Here is a 24,582-nt window from a genome sequence, read left to right on the forward strand (position 1 = left end):
TTTTTTTTTTTTTTTTCGAGCCACACTGGATCCACATTTACATTTATACCTCAGTTACTCCTTCTTTGTGTTTGGGTTCAGCCACTTACAAATTGAGCCTGATTCCAGATTTATTAACTTAACACGTGTAATTGTTAGTTTCGTCATTGCTCAATAGTCCTTGTCCATTTCAATAAACACAGTGCTACAGAGAAGAGAGCTTTTCTCTTAGCAACTACACCTAAGAATAGAAATCGCTAACAGAGGGTAACTGTCATACTAATTGGCTGAAAGGCAATAACACAGTCTGCAGGTAGTTAGAGAAAATTGCCTTACAAAAGTGCCATTTTAAACATTAATTTAAGTCAGTTCAGACATTTGAACATTTGACATTTGAAAGTATTTTGACCAATTACCCTGCCATACATCTGGATATTCTACGCTGACTGAAAGCTATGTAAAACTCCCTCCCTTATGAAGCTTATTTAAGAACAAAATACATTAACTTGTACTTTAATATATTGCAAAAGTCTGCATCAAGGTGTGATAAATGTTAACTTTCCGGACTACAGAAAAATATGTTATTAGTGTGCTTCTATGAAACTGGTCCCTAAAAACAGGACATGGGGGCTAAAAATTCAAACCAGTTGTAGACTAATGTTATGAAGCAAGTTTGGAAGTACTTGGGGTCGGTTTTAATATTAATATATCATAAAATTAATAATTTTTTATATTTTTAATATAATTTTTACACAAAAATCTTCATGTACCACGGTAAAAAAAAGACACAAAAATTATGTGCTACTATTTTTTGAACATCTTTTTATTCTCTCACAGATACATTTTGGGAATCAAACTAATCATGCAAGGCAGAGTGTTTCACAAAAATGGCTGCTGTTGCAAAACCACTCACAATTTATTTGTGTTTAAATGGACAGGTTCTGCATGTAACGCCAGTGGACACGATGGGTTACACGCAAAACCTGGAATGAGACTGAGATTCATGAAAAATCCACTTTCTGGATTAAAAAGAAACACTAAGATAGAAAAATTTAACCCCCTTTAGACCATTTACAGCCATGTGTTCCTGATCAAATGCACTGACACCTTGGTAGCTTTTCATGGCCCAATTTTGGTCCTATTTTTGGTCCCAATGTTTCATTAAAAATTCATTAATTTTGGGATGGCTCAGAGCAAGAGTATAATTTTTTTTTGCATTCATCTGAGGTCATCATTAGGTGTATCCTGGGGGGAAATATGTGTACATTTCTCTTTAATTATTGGGTCTAAAAAGCTGGTAAAGTGCCAGGTACCAAAATGAACCCAGTTTCATAGAAGCACCCACAAACCATCCTGGTAAATAAGTCAAAGAAATTGACATGTATTCAGCAAGTTCTGTTTACGTGACTGAAAGTAGGTCTTAAAATGTTGAAATGAAGGGGGTGCGTCTATTGAAGGCTCTGAAACCACACCCACATGGCAGGAAAGGTGCAGCCTCTCTCAAGTAGAAAATAGATTTTACAGTGACTTGAAAAATGGATGCTCGGTCTAGTGGCTTTATTGGACGTGTACAGCCATAGGGGCTTGACAATCTAATTCAGAGCCACAAGACACTGACCTACACAAGAATCAACCTCCACCCTCTCAGTCTGCAACACATCAGCCTTATTTTCCTCCCACATTTCTCGGTAGATATTTTAATAGAAATATAAAGTACAATAACGACAGTCTGGAGTAAAACAAAAGCAAATAATGAGTAATTCTGCCAATATCAACCACCGTGACAAGAATTAACCTTGACTATCAGACAAAGAGTAATTGTATAACCTGACATCTAACTCAAAGTAATAAATACCAACAATAATTGATCATGACACTCAAAGCAATTAATCCATAGATGTGGAACATTCAACCGTGGGAAAACAAGACTGAATCTCAACAACTGACCAGTGGCAATTACATCTGTCAATCACATTTAACCCTCAATGTGTCTGAAAAAACCTGAGTGTAAAAACCTCCTATCACACGGCAGATCCTCCACAGCCTGATTCCATCCAGAGAAGGGGGCTGAACTAGGATTTCCCATCAGATCACTTGAATTACAATATACTGAGGGAATTATGGAAATTTTTACTCAATGATGCCAAAAAACTATTGAGCACTACAGATTTAATTAACTAAACTCATATATCAGTCAATTTCTAATATGCATTACAGACAATAATAACAAATGTGAGTACAATAATGCACAATCAAGCAGGAGAGCTACCCATGCCAACACATGCTACAGTGTTGGGGGTGATGTGATGTGTGACATCAAGCCATCATTTGAGTTTTAACAGAACAACTCCTCACTTTAACACAGTAGAGTTCAGTGTTTTCAGATACACAATCTGGGGGGGGGGGGGGGAGTCCCCACCAGGATTCAACTGAGTACATGCTTCACTTTCCTCCACTGGATAATTACTACCGTGATTAATATGTTTCAGCTACAACAAGTTGCTAAACCCTAACTAATGCACTGAGTTGCTTCTCATTTCATAAACAACCATCAGTTTGATAGAAGCATAAAGACTGGGCTGTGTTTCAATACAGGGTGTCCCATAAGTCTCCATACATAGGAAAAATAAACGTTTCTTGACATAAACCATTTTTATTTACATAATATGCTCTATATGACTGCTATTTTGTCGGGAACACATTTCAATGCGTGTCCTCCACTGCTGAAGAACTATAAAGAAGAAATATAAAGAAATACATGTTAGAACCATATGTATTATGTCTCCTATGTATGGAGACTTATGGGACACCCTGTAGAAAAAGGTCATGTGGTCTTATGAGTCCAAATTGATCCTGTTCCAGAGTGATGGGTGTGTCAGGGTGAGAGAGGAGGTAGATAAAGTGATTACCCATCATGCCTAGTGCCTATTGTACAAGCCTGAGGGGGCAGTGCTATGATTTAGGGTTAATTCAGTTGATCAGGTCTAGGTTCATCAACGTTATGTGACATAAATGTTGAAATAACTGCTGCGATATTGCATAAGGTTATTGAAATGATGGTAAGATGAATTTGTGTCATAACCAAAGCTAAAGGCAGTCCAGCAAAACAGTGGATTGCCTGAAAATACTTTACTGTCGGACCAGAAAAAAGTTTCTGGGTTTTTTTGGGTTCGGCAGTGTATTTTTAGTAATCATTTCCCAACATGTAAAATGCATTTATAAATAAATTTCTAATTGTCTTTATCCTGGAATTTAATGTACTTAAGGGATATCAGTGTTATGATATTGCACTGTTCCTGGGCTTCAAAACCAACTCATTTATAGCCGAAGTGTTTCCGCTGGTAAGGTTTTGCCGTGGCGCACCACCACAGCAAATACACCAGACATTTGATACAAAAAAAAATCAATAATCGGCCTACACACATGAGGCTATGCATATTAAAGTCTTGAATTGAACATTTTAAGGTTTTACAACACGGAACAGTGGTTGTAGCGGCAGTGTCTTCCATCTTTATTGGTTGGTTCTGCTGCCTGTCACTACCGGATCAACTGCCCATTTGCGCATGTGCAACAATAATTCTACTTGGACAAACTGCCAGAAATGTGTTGCCAGAGATGTCATTGAGTGTATCATGTCAAAATAATTATTATAATTTTTGTTATTAAATTTTATTATTAAATAATGTTGCAATGTAGTTATTTTCTTTCCTTAAAAATGCAGAACAGAAACCAACCAATCCCTCCCCTCCACCTGACACACCGCCACACCAACAGATCAATTCCACAGAAACCCTGAACCGTATCACCAGTGCAAACTACGGTTTTCATTAAAGGCAAATAATGGTGCAGCTGACATTAAGCTGCGTCCTTCTGTAGGATGCAATCATGAAAATGTCACAAAGGTACCTTTGGAAACATATCTTTTAACTCTTTAAGTGCCAGACAGTTAAGGGGCTAATAAGCCTTAAAAGTGCCACAGAATTTGGCCGTTTTTCAGTATTTCGCGTCGTTTTTATAATATTTGAAGAATCCTGCAGGAAACCGCTCGGTAACATCCGACCGATTGCTGATTAGATTCAAAACGCACCGGACGTAATTTGCATAATTTATAATAATAATAATAATAATAATAATCTTTATTTATATAGCACTTTTCATACATTAAAAACTGTAGCACAAAGTGCTTTACATATCAGTTTAAAAATCAGTACCGCCCCCCACCCACACCCACCCACTCACCCGCACACACACACACACACACACACACACACACGCAAACCCACAAGCTCACACATACTTAAGAAGACTGACTGAGCACAGGTAGACCAGAACAAAAATGTACAAGTAAAAGTAAAAGATCAATTTAGGAGGCGCTGTCTCAGGGAGCCATCCGCACCAGGAGGCAGCCGCCGACCCCGGTGACCAGGCACCAGCAACACAGCCCTGCATCCCAACTAGTGGGAGAGGGCCAACTGGGACCCCCACCCACCAGAAAGGAGCGGACCCCAGTGAGAGAAGGCGCCACAGCCCCCGGAGTCCACAGCCGCCCCCCGGCATGGAGGGCTCCCTCTGATGAAACACCAGAGAATAAGAAACATTAAAAAGATATAAAAATATTATTCGGTCGCGTGACCTCAAATTCCCGTCTGCTTGGTCTCAAAAGGGGGACACAGAAAGAACGTCATCGAAATGTGAGAAAGAAATGGGGGTGGATGGTTTGTTTGTACACAAATGTGGCGTGTTCTCCAAAGCCGATCTGATCGGCCCGTGGCACTTTACAGCTTGTTTTCGTAAAGCCGATTTAATCGGCCCATGGCACTGAAAGTGTTAAATAAATATGCCACCTTTTCTTAAAATTAATGTAGACTTAATTTTCTATATTTCCTTATTTCCCTCCAATATACAGGGTACTCATAATTTGTTCAATGTTTTCACAGGGTGTTATGTGACTAACTCACATTAAAGATGCAAATTGTGATGTGTCAACCAGATGTGTCCATACTGACAGAAGATGCAGCAGGAATGCACAGTCCTGAGCATTTCACATAATTTCATATTAGAGATAAAAGAAAATAAGGGGGGAAAAAAACAAGGTCTTTGGGTATAAATTTACAAGGTAATGTTTTTTCATGAAACTTCTCCCATTTTCTACTCTGTTTGAAGGGCTTATGCACATTCCTGCCGGACTCAGCAGCAGGCAAATCCTCCTGTTTCCTGCTGTCCAATTTGGCACTGAAAGCCCAGCTGAAAGTTTAATCTGAGTGGAAAGAGGAAAGTAAAAGGAGGACCGAGCTAAAGAGTTCTGAAGGAAATTTGACATCTTGTTGGAGCATATTTCAATTCTCTCCTTAGTCTTTTTTTGCACTCCAAATATGACAAGTTTGGATAGAAAGAAAAAAATTAGCTACAGGATGATAATGTAGATATTTTTTACCTCGTCTCTCATGGATTAGGAGTGTTTGGTTTGTAAAATCAACATGAATTTAAATAGGTTTGGAAAGTTAGAAAAACCTGTTAAGCATAGCAACACACTTAACAGCAGGTGTGTTTAACAGAAGCAGCATACTCTCCAAATAATCCATTCTTCCCCATTTTTCCCCGCATCTTAAAAAACAAATGGGTGTTTTGTCCTTGGCCGCTGATCGTAAAATGATAATCAAAACCTCTCACCTCGGTCTTCCCTCCTACAGCCACAGTCCAAAATCTAAATCTGTGCCTCAGTCTGAGATGCAAATGGGCCAAAATGTCAACGTATGCTCGTTCCATGTGCATCATTGTTTTTAGATGAACTGCAGGTCACTTTGGACTTCAGCCAACAAGGACCATAAATGCATTTATTAACTTAACATTAACCAGCTGAACGCAATTTCACCATGAGTTATGAAACCATAAATTAACATAATAGAGGGTTTTAATCACAGGTTTGATGGGGGAGATGCTATTAGCTTATGAATATGAGGGAGATGAGGAAATGATGAGTTAGCCTCATTAAAGCAACATACTCAATGGGTTAATGAAGAAGAAGAATTTTACTCTAAAAATCAATGAAACTAATATAAATAAAAAACATATTTACATAGGATTTGAAATAAATTGATAATGGTCATTAAAATATAATTTGTGTCATGGAAATGAATTTATTATTTGTATTAGGATTTCACTCATTTTCTTGTTTTTATTTAATATATATTATTTTAGAAAAAGAAAGAGGTTATGACTTGGCATTTACTGTGAAAATAATTGTTCCACACAATATTATTTAGTCCTTTGATAAGACTCACAAAAAACTTGCAGAGCTATAATTATGTCTTGTGATGGTGTATTAAACGTTGAAAGCACTTTTGATAATAGTTCATATTCCAAAGATTTGTGGATGATTATTTTGTGCTGTGTTTGAAACCATGCTGTCATCCCACTGATTAAACTGGGTTTTTTTTACATTGATGGACGAGTTCTCAGTGCAATGAAAGATTGCCTTGCCTACAGTATCACAATATACTGAATTGTTGTATCATGATATATATTGCAAGATTCTTGCCGTTACGCCGACCTGATCACTATGCCAGTGAAAAATAATATCTGGTTGTGAAACAAGAGTAACAAACTATTTATAAGACACTGCTGCTGCATACAGTGTGTAGTCTTCACTGAAAAATATGTACAAGACTTGGAGTTACAGCTAATCCACTTAGCCGTGGTAGACTACACGACAGTGACATGACTTACCGTTTGTCAGTGCAATTTAAGCTGGTGAAACAGCAGCAGCTATGAAAAACCAACTGCAACACTACTGAGAGAGAGCAGAAAGGCTTCATCTATCAACTACATTCCAGACCTAATATCATTAAAATAACATGAATAAATACACACACTGACTCTGCACATACTGATCTGTGTAAGAGGAAATGCCACACCAGCTAAATGTGTGAAAGTGCTGTAACGACACATTATTAACTTATCTTCTGCAACTCTTTCTACTTTATTTGTCAAGGTACTCAGTAATCACATGTGTGTTGATAAACAGCTTCAAACTGAACCTGTTTACACTTAGTCTGCATTAGGGGTGTAACGGTACAGATGATTTTCAGTTTGGTGTGTTTTCGGTACAGGGGTCTTCGGTTTGATACATTTTCGATACGTTTTCAGTACAGTGAAGGACAACAGTGAAGGGGGGGGGGGGGGGGGGGGCTCCATAACTACCAAAAGTGAAACTTAACATGCTTCGAATGTCTGACCCAGCTTCTGTGCCTCTGTTATACTCTGTTGTCATGTTTACCCCCCCCCCCCCCCCCCCCCCCATCAGCACCCCAGCCTCAGAATAAAGTGTTTTTGTGGGGGTTTTGCGGCAGCGCTGAGAATTCAGCAGCAGCATGGTTGCAAAATGTATATAGGGGAAACCCTGCACATGGACTCAGCTTACGGCCACCCTGCTCATACTGTGTGCTTTCCACTTCAAGGTTCGTGTGGAAACTTAAGGCAAGTGTTTGCATTCTTTGCATAGGCTACATGCATTCATTCCGTACACCTCCGTATTGTATCAAAGGCCCTGAACTGACCAGTACAAACGAGTGCATTGTTAGACCACTAGTCTGCATTACATGAAAGTAGGGATGGAACGATATGAAAATTTCATATCACCGTTATTGTAACCAAAATTATCACGGTTATCATTATCGTGATATTGTTGAAACTGTGCTCAAAATGTTGAAAAAGTACTCATACACAGTGAAATACTTTAACCAAGTTGTATTTTGAAAAAAAAATTAAATAATAGGCACAATATACTTTGTGTTGCAGAAACATTCAAATATTAACACCTAAACGTCAAACAAACAAATGTGCATTAAAGATGGAACCTTATGGCCATTGTTTGACCATTTTCCATATCAAGTTTAAGTTGTTTTAGTTTCTTATTCATAGATAGATTGACATTGCAAAGTGGCATGCACGCCTGGAATGCTGCTGCTTCTCCAGGAAATGAGCAGTACTGTGAGTTTTCAAAGTGCGGTAATCAAACACGGTTATTGTGATAACTAGAATTTAAACGGTAATACTAACCGTCTGGATTTTACCACGGTTTATCATTTTACCGGTAATCGTTACATCCCCACATGCAGGTAATCAATAATGACCAATAATTCTGAATAATAACTGAAATTAAACTTTGTGTGGTCACTAGTTTTGCAACTACATTGCACTAAACCAAAATGGTTGCACACAACTAAAGCCCATCCCAGACAAATCCATTTGGTTCTGTACTTTTGTGATTGTGGGCTCAAGACTGGCACATGCGACAACAGTGACCACCTTCACAAAGCTTCGGAGCCACTTTATGGAGCTTCTGAAACAGATTACAAAATACACCATCTATGCCAAAAAGCCAAGAGAATAAACAGCAGAACCCTGACGAAGCAGGATGTACATCTCGTTAGCATGTTGCCGGGTTTAGCAGCGAAGAAGAGGCTTACATGCATACATCCCCTTTTATATATACATCATCTTAGTGCAATCCAGTCAAAACAAGATTAAATTCCACCAGTTCGACAGAGGCATACTTAATATGTCTGTTGGTTTACAAAATAAATACATAGAGGAACAAGACTATATACAAGGCTAATTTGTGTCATGCATTTGGGCTTTGAATTGCCACACTCTATAAATACACATTAATGTCTCATTTGTGATTGTGTTGCTTCTGAGTCATTTGTTGCTTTGCCATCATGTGTCTATACAATGTTCTCCCAGGATATAATGCACCGTGTGTCTCTGGGAGCAAATCATATGAAGACATGACCTAGATGCTCGGAGAGAAAGAAAAAAAAATACACAGCTGTGAGCAAGAGGACACTCTTGTGACTTCATGGTATGATGGTATCCACACAAACCCTCTGGAAATAGAGGTTGTCTGCTGGGATAAATATCCAATAGCTCCACACAACATTATACTCCTCTGTCTCTATTGATCAGAATCAGCCATTGTGGTTTCAAGATGAGGCATTATCCCAATCCAGATCTATACTTCACTGCGCTCCTTGATTATAAGAGACAGAAATTTAGTCACAGAAAAGACAAGGGGTATTCTTGGCTTTAAAAATAGTGAATCAGGGTGTGATAAAACTGGGAGCAGAATATTTCTGCTCTGGCTCAGCTCAGCCATTTGGAGAGAGTCAACCCTTTCCTCTACGTTACTGGTGTCAAAGATGCGGCCCATGGGCCAAAACCGGCCCTCCAAAGGGTCCACTCTGGCCCGTGAATTTGTGGGATGCAAAAATTATGCTGAAGATATTAATAATCAGTGGTGTTAAGATCATTTTAATTCAGGTTCCACATACAGACCAACATGATGTAAAGTGGATCAGACCAACAAAATACTAACATAATAACCTATAAATAATGAAACCTCCACATTTTCAAATTCTTTTAGTGTAAAAAAAATAAGTTAAATTACATGAAAATGTTTACATTTACAAACTATTCTTTTACAATAAATGTGAATAACCTGAAAATATAAATATAAACAGCCTGACATGTCTTAAGAGAAGTCAGTTTAATTTTACCAATATTCAACCTGTTACTACATGTTTTGTGCATTTGTAATTGTAAGTTATAATGCACATGTGTAAATGATAAAATGAGGAATAATATTGTTAAAATTGTACTTATTTTCTTAAGACATTACAGGTTGTTCAAGTTTATTCACAATTTTAAGCAAGTTTTGTAGATGTAAACATTTTCATAATGTAATTTTACTTTTTTCACTGTTATTATTTTACTGTTCTGGCCCACTTCAGATCATAGTGGGCTGAATGTGGCCCCTGAACTAAAATAAGTTTGACATCCCTGTCTACATGAAGAAATAATTTCTTATAACTATTGCTGGTAAGTATTGCTTCATTGTAATCTTGACATGTGCAAAAAACACATTTAAAGACTAGCCTATATGATGCAAGAAATGTTTTAATTTATACACACCACATATTCATACTCCACATGACAACAGTTAGATGGTCCTTGGATACATGGGTCTTGAATTTTACTGTTTGGTCAGTGAGATAAAGCCCAAGCTATTTGTTAACTACCATGAAGGCGAAGACACGCCAACTCGATTTTCGTCCGTCAGACGTCGTCAGGCACTCTGGCGAGGTTGGTGACATGAATTTGTTTGGTGTGTTCTCTGTGATCTGCCATTGTTAATGTCATCGCCAGTCTTTTTGGCCGATTCAACATGTGTAATCGGCCACTACCCATCATTCAGTCGGACCAATCTGATTGGTAAAGGGATAGCACTTGACTGGTGAATCAGTGAACGAGAAGTTTCCATGTGAATACAGCTATGCTAAGGTACTTCACACTATTATTGTCTTCTATAATAGGCCATTCACTGCTCGTATCATATCTGTATGAGTGCCAGTCAGTGTTGCCTATGGACTTCATTCATTCCATGATATGAACACTGTTAGCATTGTTAGCATAGTGTGATTTCTCCTTAGTTTTCGCATGCAACATCTTTCCTCTTCCACAAGAAGAAGCCGGAGAGCTAACAACACCAGTACCTTCTTATTACTAGCCATCCGTTCAACAAGTACAACAACCCTTCTTGACTACTCAACACTCTCTGCTGACAACAAAGACTGATGACAGCAAGCTCTGTGTTTACAGAGATATTCCGTTATTTTCCGGTTTTACATCTCGCGCAAGCGCAGAACGTACACTGAAGTCGGTAGCCGATTTGGTGTGTTCTTCACACTTTTTTGACCGTGTCAGGGAGACGGAAGCTGACCGATTAGTCAGACTACCTTTTCTGGCGAGGACTGGTAGTCGGGTTGGTGTGTCTTCGCCTTTAGGCTAAGGACCGTAAGAAGAGAGAGGAAAAAGTGGTCGACATAGGTGTTTGGAGTAGTAGTCTAAAGACATGGCCTGGTCAGAGATGACACCCAGATTCCTCAGTTTGGTCTTCACCGAAGAGCTCAGGTCACCGAGGAGCTGTTTAATCCCAGGGATAGCACTGTCTGGGGCAATAATGAGGGTCTCCATTTTGCTGGAGTTCAGTTGGAGGCTGTTATCATTTAGCCACTGCTTTAACTCTGACAAGCAGTTGGTTAAGGAACTCAGTTTGTGGGGCTCAGAAGACTTAAATGAGCAGTATATCTGGATGTCATCCGCGATAAGAAGATAGGAGACATCACTATACTGCTGGATAATGTGGCCAAGGGGAGGACATACAGCAAGAACAGGACTGCTGGCCCCAGAACAGAGCCTTGGGGCACACCACACGGTAGATCCGCTGAGTCAGACTGGATGTTATTGATTGACACACTGAAGCTTCTGCCAGTCAGGTAAGAGGAGAACCAGTCTAGCACAGGACCTGACATCCCTACCAGGTCCCTGAGTCTCTCAATCATTATGGTATGGTCCACTGTGTCAAAGGCCAAGGAGAGATCTAGCAGGACCAAGACCGTGGATTTCCCGGAATCAGCCACCATCATGATGTCACTGGACACTTTTAACAGTGCGGTTTCTGTTGAGTGGCATCGTCTGAACCCAGACTGAAAAATGTCAGAAGTCTGGTGATTCAGTATTTGTTTCAGTATTCAGTCAGTATTTGTTTACTGGATGTTTTATCATGATTGTAATATGGAACCATCTTGGCACATTGTGGAATTTCCTCCTGAACTGCATATTAACGTTTCTGAAAAGTTGACAAAACAATACAGGGGTTTTTTTTGCCTTTGGAACAGGAAGTGTATGTAACCTGAGCATTAAAAGTAAGTAATCTTATAATGGACATAGTGACATTAATAATTTGTTAGCTCTCTGCAGTAATGGGCTGACAGAGCAGGCAGGTGTCCAGACTTCATTCCACTTTTACATCATCTCCTCTGCCTCCTGCCTCTGTGGCCTTTAGCGGCTGCGTGCCTAAGGCAGTCTGTGATATCATTTACCGCCAATGTGTCAAGCAGCCTGTGGGAAAAGCCATCCAGCCGGGGAAGTGAGAGATTCTGCAGAGTTAGATTAAAATGATCAGACGGATCAGAGCTTTTGGGGAAGTGATGAAGTAGTAACTGTCACTAGGTAAGGCCAGTGGTATCATGAGGATTCCCGTGAGATTAAATCCAATGAAATGACTCCAATAAGGTCACTCAAAGCCACAGATGAAACCATGGAGATTATAGAACAAATCAGGTCACTAGAAGATCGCTCCTGATCTTCTGGAAAATATTTTTTAGGAAATACTCAACTGCAACTACACAACTATAATCACCAAGTAAATGTCTCTGAAATATTCACATGTAATCTAGAGTTCTTTGAGCTATGTTATTCCCTTTGAATAAAAAAAAAGATCTATTTCTCTACTCTAGTGAGTGAAAAATACCACATGAACCAGAACTAAACCAGGGTTTCTGCAGGTATCAGCACATCTAATTTAATGCTTTTTAATGGCAATTTCATGCCCATGTCCAACAGGAGATAGTTTATATATCTATATCTATACATATATATAGTCGACGGGATTTAACCAGGTTCTGAATAGTTCCTCCTCCAACCACTTCTGCCGAAACTTGCATTTTCCCATTTTTCCAACATTTGCCAATATTCCCTCCACTTTTTTGCCACAGCATGAGCACGCTCACAGTACGTTGCATTTCAAGCATTTTCTGTAGTGACTTTGTGGACCGGCCATAAACAATAGCCAATTAAAGGGTTCCACCTTTCAATCATCACACTATTCTTCCAATCAAAATTATTTAATGTTTATATATCAACATAAATCGTGAATAACAATGTTTTTTTTTTCTGTCAAATGTATTTCATTATTTAATGCCTCTGGGCATCAAATTTAAGGCTTTTTAATGCCATTTACGGCCTTAATTTTTGCAGAATCTATTTAATGACTTTTAATGCTTTTTAATGACCTGCAGAAACCCTGTAAACAACATTTAAATGCATTCACGTTTTTGACAAATCAATCCAAAGAATGTAATAAAAAACCAAAACAGCAAAAACACACACATTTTATCAAATCAGTCTTAACAATTTTCTGTAGATTAATTAGTTCTTCGTGCTCAAGAAAACAGAGATGCCTCATTACACTTCTCATCAGTTCTGCCTTAAAAACTAAATTAATTATTTTTATTTCATTTAACTGAAATTAAAGTGATTCACTAAACAGGAGGAGACCTGGATGTGCAAACTGCTGTGACCGCAAAGGAAAAAACAGACTACAGCGTGGCTGAAAGTCCTGATCAATGAAAAGTGATCAGCCTGCCTCCCTGGAGACTGTTTTTCAGCAAACACTGAGGAGTGTGTTTAAAGATCAGAGCCTGTGCTGTCCATCCAGAATAAATAAGGGGGGTAGGGGGGCAGACAACCCACACTCTCAAGGGTCTGATACCTTTAGGCTGAATCAATGGTTGCTTCCGCTGTCGTACCATTACCCCTGGGTATTACTGATATCTAAAGCATTCATATGAGAACCGACAAACATGGTTCAAGAACACAGTAAGAATGGCTTCAATGGCCAAGGAGCAGACTAAACATTTGATCATTTGTTCAATGTGAAAATATAAGCCTCTAATCACCATGATAATGCTTAATTTGTTTCTCTCTGGCTGGATTAAATATAGTGTGTGCGCATGTTTGGCAGAAGTACTAATTTCCAAGAGAATAGAAACATGCCCACTGTTGAACAAATAGTTCACATGGCTCAAGAAAAAAAAAAGTTTCTCAACAAAAAAAAAAAAAAAATTTTGATTAACTAAATAATTTTCAATTAAAAGAATCATATAACTAATCAGCTATAATTGATTAATTGTCTGATTTTTTTTTCCAAAAAAAAACCTCAGTGACGGTAAAGTCACAGATTTGCCTTGTGGACCAGATAGGACATCAGAGGACAAAACTAATCTGCTTTAAAATTCTAAACAACCAATCAATTATTTGATATAGTGATTTGAAGACAAATCTGCAATGACAATAATTGTTAAAGTAGTTCTAATTTTGTGATGTGGCTCATTAAGAATCCATCAAAACAACTAGGCTGGAAATTCTAGAATTGACTGTCTGATTTTTTAAGAAAAAAAATCTGTGATCTGAGTCACAGATTTGGCTTATGGCCCAAACTGGACATCAGAGGACACCAGTGTGACAAGACTAATCTGTTTTAAATTCCAAACAAAAAAACAATTATTTGATAAAGTGATTTGAAGATTAATCTACAATGACAATAATTATTAAAGTAGCTCTAATTTTGTTATGTGGCTCATTAAAAATCCATCAAAACAACTAGGCTGGAATCTCTCGTCAAAATGATTTCTCTGGGTTGGAGAAATACTGAAACTGCTACTACTGTTAAGGATTTAGATTCAGGAGAGAAGGATCTAATCAATGAGTCAATGTTAAAATATCACACACAGTTGACTCACAAATAAGGTTTAAGGTTTAAGTTCATTCAGTCATCTTCCATAATACAGAACTTATAATCAATGAGGTTGATTTTAAGTCAACTGACTGTGAATTCTGTTGAGACTGAACAGGCTTAGGCAGGAGCTAAATGCTCATATACGCCTCGCTCACATTCAAATCAAAATCTGTTTTAGGATACCAATCAGTACATCAAAAATCATTCTTGCTTGTATCCCTCAAAAATATCTTTACAAACCAATGTTTTGAAAACCATTAATTAATTACAAATCTTTAAACGTATATTTATGTCATTCCGTAATTTAACTCCAATAACAGAATACATCTTCTATTAATACATTTATTGGCTTTTTGTACTGTAAACATACAAACACCTCTGAAATCATACCTGCTTTCCCGTATCAAAAAGAACTTTTGAACTGTGAAATTGTGTGATGAGTTCAACAGCTCATTTGTTTAAAGAACTACAAATAAGTTCATATTAGGAATGCAAATTATCAATTAATTAATTAATCATTACTTGGTTGACCTTGTCGATCGATTACCGATTAATTGGTAAGTGGTGATTTTCCTGTGAACTTGAATTTCTCTTTAAATAGGGTCTATAAGAAAAAAAAAGCTAAATATTGTTTATGTATTTCATGAAAAAAGCATGTCATATTCCTTAATGACTGATTTATTGTACCATTGGGGATACAGTACAGGCAATGACATTTGTGTAGTAGAATTAAATAAACTCTGCAGAGAAATTAAATAAAATAAATGGATCTGAAGAGGGGCAGTTTAGAAGAAATGGGCATTTGTGACTTATCACTAACTGACACAATGGAGCCAGATTTAAGTTCAGAGGAGGTTCATGCAGGAACGGATCTCAAGGAGTGGTGAGATGCCGTTCCCCCTTCGCTTCATCCGAGACCGGACCGATACCGACCCTGCATATGTGCGGGGATGTACCACTCCCACAAATAGGCAACCCGCAGCATGTGGGACAAACAGACGGGCCGGTCTGTGTTTTGCTCCACCACGTCCCTAGAGTGATTCTAACTCATCAACACCAAGATCCAGCTCCGGTCGTGGCGTCGCAGCGCGGACAAGCCGGCAGCCTTTAGACAGGTGTGGGACAGGTGGACAGGGTGACTCCCCCCGATATTCAACCTCACCAATGGAGCCTAGTTTAGGCAGCGGCGCACCATACTGTCAACACCACAAATACCGCCGTGGAAAAGGGCAATTAACCGACAATTATTGTAATTTAATCGAGCAGATTCTTATTGGCAATTAATTGATAGTCGATTAATTGTTACATCCCTAGTTCATATATTCTAAGTATTGGAAATGCTCTTATGTCATTAGAAATACAGACACGTTATTGCATCTTAGCCAGATATTTTTTTAAGGCAATACATAAATCATGAATGGAAATGCTGTCATCTCTGGGTATGCTGCTAATTCAGCATTCTTAAAACTATTTCTGTGAGTGCCCGCAGGAACATGTAGTTCTAAGGACAATGAGGGTCAAATGGATATCGAAGCTGGTCCTGATTGAAGAGATGCTTTAGCGCTGGTGCTCATGTCTCATTTTGATTTGAGTCGGCCTATATACTCAGTCTCTCGCAGCATGAAGTCACTGCCTTTACCTCCATTTCCAGTGTGTGTGTGAGAGTGTGAGAGTATGAATTTAAGGTAGCTGGCTGCCCGTGTCAGAAAGCTTGAACTGCATTTCCTTTACACGGCTTTGTGTTATCCTTACTTGAACCACTTACCCTCAAGACAAAAGCTGTGTTTGTATCTGTGCTTGAAATCAGCTCTACTCATTCTCCACAGTGAAGGGAAAAAAAAAAGAAAAAAACAAAGACAAAACAGGGTCCAGGCAGTGAACTCAAGGTTATCTGAGCCTGGTGCCACAATGAGAGCTGCAGTCCTCTTGTTACCATTCTGGCCTCTCCTTTTCTCTCCGGACAGATTAGGGCTGAGCTGTAAGCCATGGTGTAAGCACACAGTTTTACCCTTTGTTTCTTTAACAGCTGCATGGAGTCAATGTTTTCTTGAGTCAACTTCCATGATGCAAACTGTCATGTATACGTGACGCATATGTCTAGGGCGTTAAAGGCCACATGGCAAAAAATTACTATTAGGATTTTAAAAAAAGGACATGTTGGTTATGAATTACCATGATAGGGGGCAAGTCTTTATTTCTTTCACATTTAAAGCCTGATTTTAGGTCACACTTGTAGAAACTACATGGTTTACTATCATAATATGAACAGACAGGATAGTTTAGAATTTTAGAGGTAAAACATTCAAAACCATTGATGCAGGATAATATTCTAAGATCATAATAAATGTGGACAATATATTTTTTTTATACATAAATGTCTTGTTTTGGTTCTTGATTTCAGTTTGAGGTGGACCTGGAGTTGTTGTTTTTTTTACTTAAGTTTTAATTAGGGATGTCCGATAATATCAGCCCACCGATATTATCGGCCCGATATTGGCATGAAAATGTAATATTGGTGAATATCGTTATCGTTTTGTTTGCCTATCATTAAAACCGATAAAATAATGCCTTGATTTCACCGGCATTTACTGAAGCGTAAATGAAGCATTGTTTGTAGCTGAAAGAAATATGCAGTTTTCAAAATTGTACGGTAGAGTTGCCACACTGTAATAGACTCATGGAGGGAGGGAGAGAAAATAAATAAATAAGGCATTTTTTCCACAACTTAAGTTGAAGTATGTATTCTTTGCACAGACAGGGTTTACATTTTGAAAGCCTTGTTGCATTTGAGAATGCATCCAATGGGGCATCACAATAAAATTAGGGATGATGTGTTAATTCCATGACAGGAGATACGTAATGTTACCTAAAATTAGTTTAATATCCCACATATATCGGCAGTGGTATCGGTAGATATCGGAATCAGAAATTAAGCGTTGGACAATATCTGCAAATCGGTTTTTGGCAAAAAAGCCAATATCGGACATCCCTAGTTTTTATTGAAATTTTAAAAACAAATAAGCAGCAAAAAAAAAAAAAAAAAAAAAAAAAAAAAAGCAAACAAACCTTGCTTGGGTATAATACACAACATTACATTCATGAAGGATGGAATAATGTGATCACATTATTCCATCCTTCCACCATTCCAGGTTCTGTAATCAGTCCATTTATTCCATTTTTTGTCCATTTGTGCTTGTTGTAGCTGCAGTTTGCGAGTTATTTTTTCCAGCGTATATATTCCTTCAATAACTGTGATCCATTGGTCTTTTGTTGGTGGTTCTGTCTTTCCCCAGTTCCTTGTAATAGCTTTTTTGCAAGCCACTAAAAGAACCTTAATCAAGTATATGTCGTTTCCCACTACATTTCCATCAGACAGGTTACACAAATACAGTACGGAACTGGAGTTTTACCGTTAAGGGTTTAGATACAGTTGGGACCAATCTGATCCGGTATGTTTGTCGGACATTCGGCTACGTTCGCATGGATTTTGCCAGGCCCCGCCTCCTCAAGCGCAGAATTATGATGTCCGTTGCATTTCAATGAAGTAAAAGTCGGATGAAATGTGACATGACCACTCAAACTGAAGTTGCAATTTTGTATCTGATTTAGGACTAGGGATGTAACGAATAGAGATTTTGGTGCTACGAGAAATAGTCATGGTTTCACAATTACTATGATTATTTTGTGGGAGGTTTATAGAAACTGAAACTTAATGTGCATTACTAATTCCTCTACGTCTCCCACTGTTGTGACACATCAGACTATTTTATGCAGTTTGCCTTGTGATTGGATAGAGCGTGTTTACTGCATCAATTCACAAGTTAACCACCCTGAAGCTTGTGTGACGGTCTGAACTGCTGGAGAAGAATGGCCTTACTCTACCAAAGTTACGCAGCCAGATTGTTGTGAACCATGCTTTTAATTGAATGTGTAATAACCTGCTTTACCTCCCAGGATTTTAATTGAATGTGCAATAACTTGTTCTTACCTTCCAGTACTTTTACTATTATTACTTTTTTCTGATCAGTAGTCTACTTTACAAGTGTGTATTTGTGTTTGTCTGCACAATAACTGTTTTTATATATTTTAGCTGTGTTTATGTTTTGTTTCTCTTTTTGTTCATGTCTTTTTTCTGTGGATTCCATGACTCACACAAGAATTTCAGTGTACCTATACTGCGATGTATCTGTGCAAATGGCAAATACAGTCTATTCTATTCTATTCTATTCTGAATGGGTTGGACAATGGTAGCCTGAAGCTGCGTAGATGACGATAGGGAATGCAAACTGTATGGAAACGAAAGTGAGCCCGCATCAAAAATATATTTACGGTCTGAATTTCTGAACCTTGTTCCTTCTCTGTCATTTTCACTCATGGAATGTTGAATGCAGTGTTTCTGTAATGTTGCTTTCATTCCATGCGGGAAGCACATATTGGCGTGTCTTTAGTTCCGCTCTTAATCTACTGTACTTTACGAGACAGTTTTTGGCAGTCTTGACGATTAAAATCACGATTAATTGTAACACTATGATAGTGTTACAACGCTATTTAGGACCACATATGAAAGTGGCCTGGGTCTGACTTGAAAAAAATAAATAAATAAATAAAATGGGCTATTCAGACTGTCATAAAAAAAAAAAAAAATCAGGTATGAATCACATATGGGAAAAAAAGTCAGATTTGGGTCACTTTTGCCCAATTTAATTCAGCAGTTATTAAACATTTTATACAAAGACATGAAAGATGCTAGTGCTTTGATGGTGAATATAATGATGCTGGGCCCTTCCACTTTAAATACATACACTGCAGCCCGCAATTCATGTCTCCATTTTCTTCTTAAAAGGCTCTCAGATTTACTGGAAGAACCTAAATATGTATTTTTCAGTCCATGCACTTCTATTTCCCATTCCCTGTTAATAATCCCATGAAGGACTTGACAGCTTGCCATTACATTCTTTGAACTTCTTGAATTACTTTAAACTCATGTTTAGAAGTGTATTTTGCTGTGCACTTGATTTGTTCAAGTTGTTCAAAACAGGAATTGCTATAGCAACTTGCGCTCCAATACCTGATTGCATGTGAAGCCCATTTACCCTCTGGTTCAAATAAACAGCTTTGGAATACATTTACATTCAACATTCATTTCTGTATATTTTGTTCCCTCTTTTAAGAAAAAGATGAGGCTATATTTCAGGTGTAAAGATGACACCAGGGCCACTTGTAACATTTGCAAAGCTTCCATTTCTTCAAAGGGGGGAAATCCCTCCAATATGCTCAAACATTTGTCCACACAGCATGCAATTCATTTGAAGGAATGTCACGTGTTTGATACGCCACTTAGCAACGTTTATGAATCTAGCAACATACCAAACATCAGGGCGTCATCCGAGCCCGGTTTGGGGGGGCAACAAATGTCCTGCCCCCTCAAATAAAAGTTTCCAAAGGTACTGAAAAGGAAAATGAGGTACACAACAGCAGGAGACATAGAGGAATTGGTAAATAGTCTTAAGTTTCACTTTCACTTTGTATGGTCGTATGGTGTGACAGCCCCCTCATCGCCACTTCCGTCACCGGCATTTGCCCCCATAACATTCCTGATTGCTGCTTCATATATAACTATCTGGAACCAGGCCCGGTGTCATGTGTTATTATTTGTGCATACTGTATATGTTATATTTTCTGTGCAGAGATGGAAATATAAAAGACAGTTAGTGCAAACAAACACGTTCATACTCCGATTCCCTCACCCAATGAGAATCAATGAAAGAATTGATAAGGAATCAGATCGATAAGGAAAATCAGAATCAATAAATTCTTATCAATTCCCATCCCTAATTAGAACCAGAGATGATAAAGAAATAAAGGGAACTGTGGATCTTTAGCCTTACATGGTGCAAAGTGCCAGTCACTGGGCCTTTGTTGCACATCATTTCACCTCCCTCCAGTTATTTATCACCATTATGTAACAAAATAGAGGAAAAAAATATGTAGCTCACAGTCTACTAGTATTCCCCATCTCCTTTCAGTCACCCAGTCATTCTGCATAGTGCAATTTTATGCCTTTGGAAAAACTTGTCAGTGCTCATGGTACTAACAGTAACACAGCAACAAGACCGTGCTGCATCTCCAGTATATTTTCCTCTCTGTCTTGTTTCAGTCACTTTCAAACACACGTACACTCACACATCTTATCAATATAGTGAAGTTCTGTAGGTGGACAGGATGCACCTTATCAATAATGGAAGTGTGGTTTGTGAAGAATGTGAGGCTGCCTTGGCTCATCTCGCTTACACTTTACCGACCACCCTGTGACTAATAACCTGCAGATACCCAGACTCCCCCATTACAAAGAGACAGGGGAGAACACACACAAATACACACTGTGAAATACAGAACACCAGAACGAGAAACGCTAGCAAAATAAATCAACACCATCTATCTACCATTTAGCAACAGCTCACAAAATCACACAGGCGCCTCTGGCCAATTTGCCAGACGGAAAATTCCAATTTGACACAAAAGTATCACGTGCATGCATCCTCATACCACACGCAATCCAGCAATTCAAGATACACAATCCTCCAGAAAACAGGTCACAATAGCCACTGATCAACACTGAAAGAAACACGCACATATCAACATATCATATCTTCAAGCTCACTGTACACCCACACCAGACCATGATTATATTCCTTGTAGATTAATGTGCAGATTAATTTCTCTTATACTATATGGAATACTGCATACTGCAAGAAGTGGCCAGACAACAGACTTGTGTTAACAACAGGCCTTTACTTCTACTTCCCTCATTCTGTAGTAGAATTGGTCTTATTTACTGTAGTACCATGGGGACAAGCCTTTATTTGTTCATGTCGACCAACATTCATTGGTGATAAAAGCTTAACCTATTATGTATACAGTCAAGTTACCAAATGTGTGGGTGTTGTTTTTATTCAGAAGCACCTATTTTGTAATGATACTGTATTTTAATGTTGCATTTCCCATTGAAATATTTCCAACTGTGAAATATCCATTTGTGCCAAACATGTTTAATGGAACCCCTTTGGAGTAAATGCATAATATATTTAATAGAGTCATTTAATAGAGTGCTATAGACCACCCTTCATAACTGTGGAGTCTAAGGTGAGTGAACAACTTTATGAGGAATGACAGATGCAGAAGTAGAAACCAAGCTCAACATTCAAAACACAAACTGCAGATAAAGAAAAGCTCCACCGGTTGGACCTGTATGATCACTATCAATTGGAAAGTTTGAGACGATTCAAGTCAGGATTTTAACTTGACAAATACTTTACAAACGCCATGCTTGCAACAAACCCTACCAGCATAAGAACTCATCACATGATAACACTTGTTAAACCTGGGGAGATTTGTTTCCAAGCAGAATCATTTCAATGTAACACAAAACAATGAATTAAACTGCTAACAGAATATAAAACCAAGCTATGATTGGAAAACAGTCTTACAAGGTAAGACAAAATTCACAATCATCACTTCATGATGCAACCTTTATTTTTGCACTTCTTTGGCTCACTCAGTGAGGTTTAGCGGTAGTGTTTAGGGATGCACTGATACCACTTTTTCACAGACCATGTACAGGTACAAGTACTTACATTTGATTACTTGCCAATACAGACTACTGATATGAGTACTTAATAATACCATTAAAGTTCTTAGTTACTTTTGAAAATGTGCTTTACTGTCATTGTTATTAGTCTGACTGTAACAAAGAGCTGCTACTGACAGTTAATGCGTTGGAATGAGCGTTTCTCAATCAATCCACCAGAGGCCACCACTCTTAATTAACCATACTGGACAAATACCATGAAGAAAAGTACAGTTTTTTTGAGAAGAAGAAAGTCAATAATAACAAATGTGATGACGACAGAGAAAGTAATACCAATGTGGATACTAATGTTGATACTGGTATCAGTATCAGTGCATCCCTAGTAGTGTTTTCACTGGGCTAAGATTGTTAGCTTGTTTTGTATATTTGTCCATTTAAATGCTTGTTGGAGTTGTGTTTTGTTTCCCATACTTGGTTTCGTTGAGGTTTTAGCCGACATTCTTCCGTTTATGTGGACGTATAGCATGTGAACATTACTAGAGCGTTGCCTAGCATAACCATGACAACACAAACAGAACTGTGAGTAGCAAGGAACTGGGTATTACAGGTTAAATAAATGAGATATTATTATCAATTCAAGCAAAAACCTTGTCAGTTACTGTTGACACTACACAAAAACATAAAATTGTATATAGATACATACTGAACTACAACATATGTTTGTACACTCCATCCTTTTTATCCTGCATTTTTGGGCCATTTGTTCTACTGATTGTAGTGATCTTGCACTTTTGCAATCACTCTTCCCAGTGGGGTATTATATAACCTAGTTCACAGGAGAAAAGGCAAAAGTGACATGTCAGTGTGTGTGGATTAATGCATGCACCAGTGTGTGATTTACAGCCGTGTGAGCATAGTGCCAATGGGCACACACACCGGTGGGAGAGAGGGGTTTGTCTGGCTTACCAAAGATATTTGTGGAATGTCCTTTCTTGGCAAGGGGCTTTAGCTCGTTGTGACCCCAGCCATATTGTCTGTAGCTGTCCCACGCATGTTTCATCATCTGCAAAAAAACAGAAAGGACAAAGTTATCAGACACAAGCCAGGGGTTTAACATCAGAGGCAAACCCTGCAGAGAAAACACATTCAGCACAATTTGAAGCTTTCTTTTCGTTACTAATAGACATTTGAGTACTAAATAGAGGAAAAACAAAAAAACAAAAAAGATCCATGAAATGGGAGGGACAAGAGGAATAAAAAGAGCAAGAGATGGAGAGATGGAGGCTGATGATGCTGAGAAGAGGCGCTCCAGGGCAAACAGAAAAGATGACACAGCCAAGAGAAGAAAAAAAGTGCCAGCTTTCACAGACGTACTGCTCCTCTTTTTCAATTTCCAACCTTTCTTCCTCCCCCACAGCTCATAGTCAAGTAGCATCAGCAACCTCAGAAAAGTACATTCGCTGTCTATCGCATTGTGTCAGTCACTGTGTTTGTGGACATCTGTGAGGTTCTTTTTCTATATGGCGCCGTCTGTACACCTGGCAGCTTCCCCAGGTATTCATCTGGCTGCCGCTCCGTCTGCCTGTATACATGACAGTCAGCATGTCACATCTTTTCTAAAATGATGGTAACGACGACAGTGCCGATGGGGGCGTCTTTGACACTGATGCCCTGCGTCCTGCACACATCATTCATATTTTATTATGTTAAAATATGGATGATGGTTACCGAGAGTCTGACACCAGAGTTGGGCTGAACATGCTGTATCAATATTTTAGTTCAGAAACTTCCATTAGTTTTTAATCTTATTTAGTATTTCTGTTAGTTTATTTGAGGTTTAGGTAAGTTTAGAGTGAATAAATATTTGTGTTGGAGGTTAGGTTAGAGTTTCAGCTATCATGAGGAAAGGTTTACTTTACAGAAGCTGGAAAGGTAAGTAGTTAATACAGGAAGTTGTATTTTTTAAATTTTTTTTATTACATATTGAGTCATCCACAAAAGCACAATACAGTCATCACTGCTTTTATACCCAAACCCATGAACACTCCTACCCTATTGCACCATAAAAAGAAGATAATTGCTTAAAAATAACAATAAATAAATAAATAAAATAAAAGGATTAATAAGATTCCTCTGGAATAAGTGAGGGATCTACCCCTTTTATGTTATTCAGAACAGGTTGCCAGGTACTGAAAAACTTATTGGCACATCCTCTTATGGAATATCTAATATTTTCCAATGTTAAATGATGTAAAAGATCCAGAAACCAAGACTGAAATGCTGGAGGTTGTTATCTTTCCATTTAAGTAGTATTAGTCTACGAGTTAGAAGAGTGGTAAAGGCAATCACATTTTTAGATTTTTAGTTAAAATGAAAAGAATGTGATGTAATGCCAAATATAACAAGTGTTGCCTCAGGTTCAATATGACACCCTGATACATCAGAAAAAAATTTAAATATAGACTGCCAAAAGTTTTTCAGTGTTGAACAAAACCAAAACATATGAGACAGTGTGGCCGGTTTTTAATAATTTTAACAGTTAACATAAATGCATCCATCTGTTCATCCACTTTATCCAGATCTAGGTTGTGGATGA

General features: G+C 38.2%; 1 protein-coding gene across 4 annotated transcripts in view; it reads right to left on the reverse strand.

Moving 5' to 3' along the window:
• man1a2 (mannosidase, alpha, class 1A, member 2) overlaps positions 1–24,582 on the reverse strand; it is a 197,137-nt gene that overhangs the window by 111,535 nt on the left and 61,020 nt on the right. For all 4 annotated transcript variants that reach the window (XM_030125539.1, XM_030125540.1, XM_030125541.1 and 1 more), the window contains one exon: positions 22,953–23,049. In XM_030125539.1, coding sequence (XP_029981399.1) covers positions 22,953–23,049 — 97 coding nt within the window. The remainder of the gene's footprint in view (positions 1–22,952; positions 23,050–24,582) is intronic.

Source organism: Sphaeramia orbicularis, chromosome 21 (genome assembly GCF_902148855.1).
Source record: "Sphaeramia orbicularis chromosome 21, fSphaOr1.1, whole genome shotgun sequence".
Classification (NCBI taxonomy): domain Eukaryota; kingdom Metazoa; phylum Chordata; class Actinopteri; order Kurtiformes; family Apogonidae; genus Sphaeramia; species Sphaeramia orbicularis.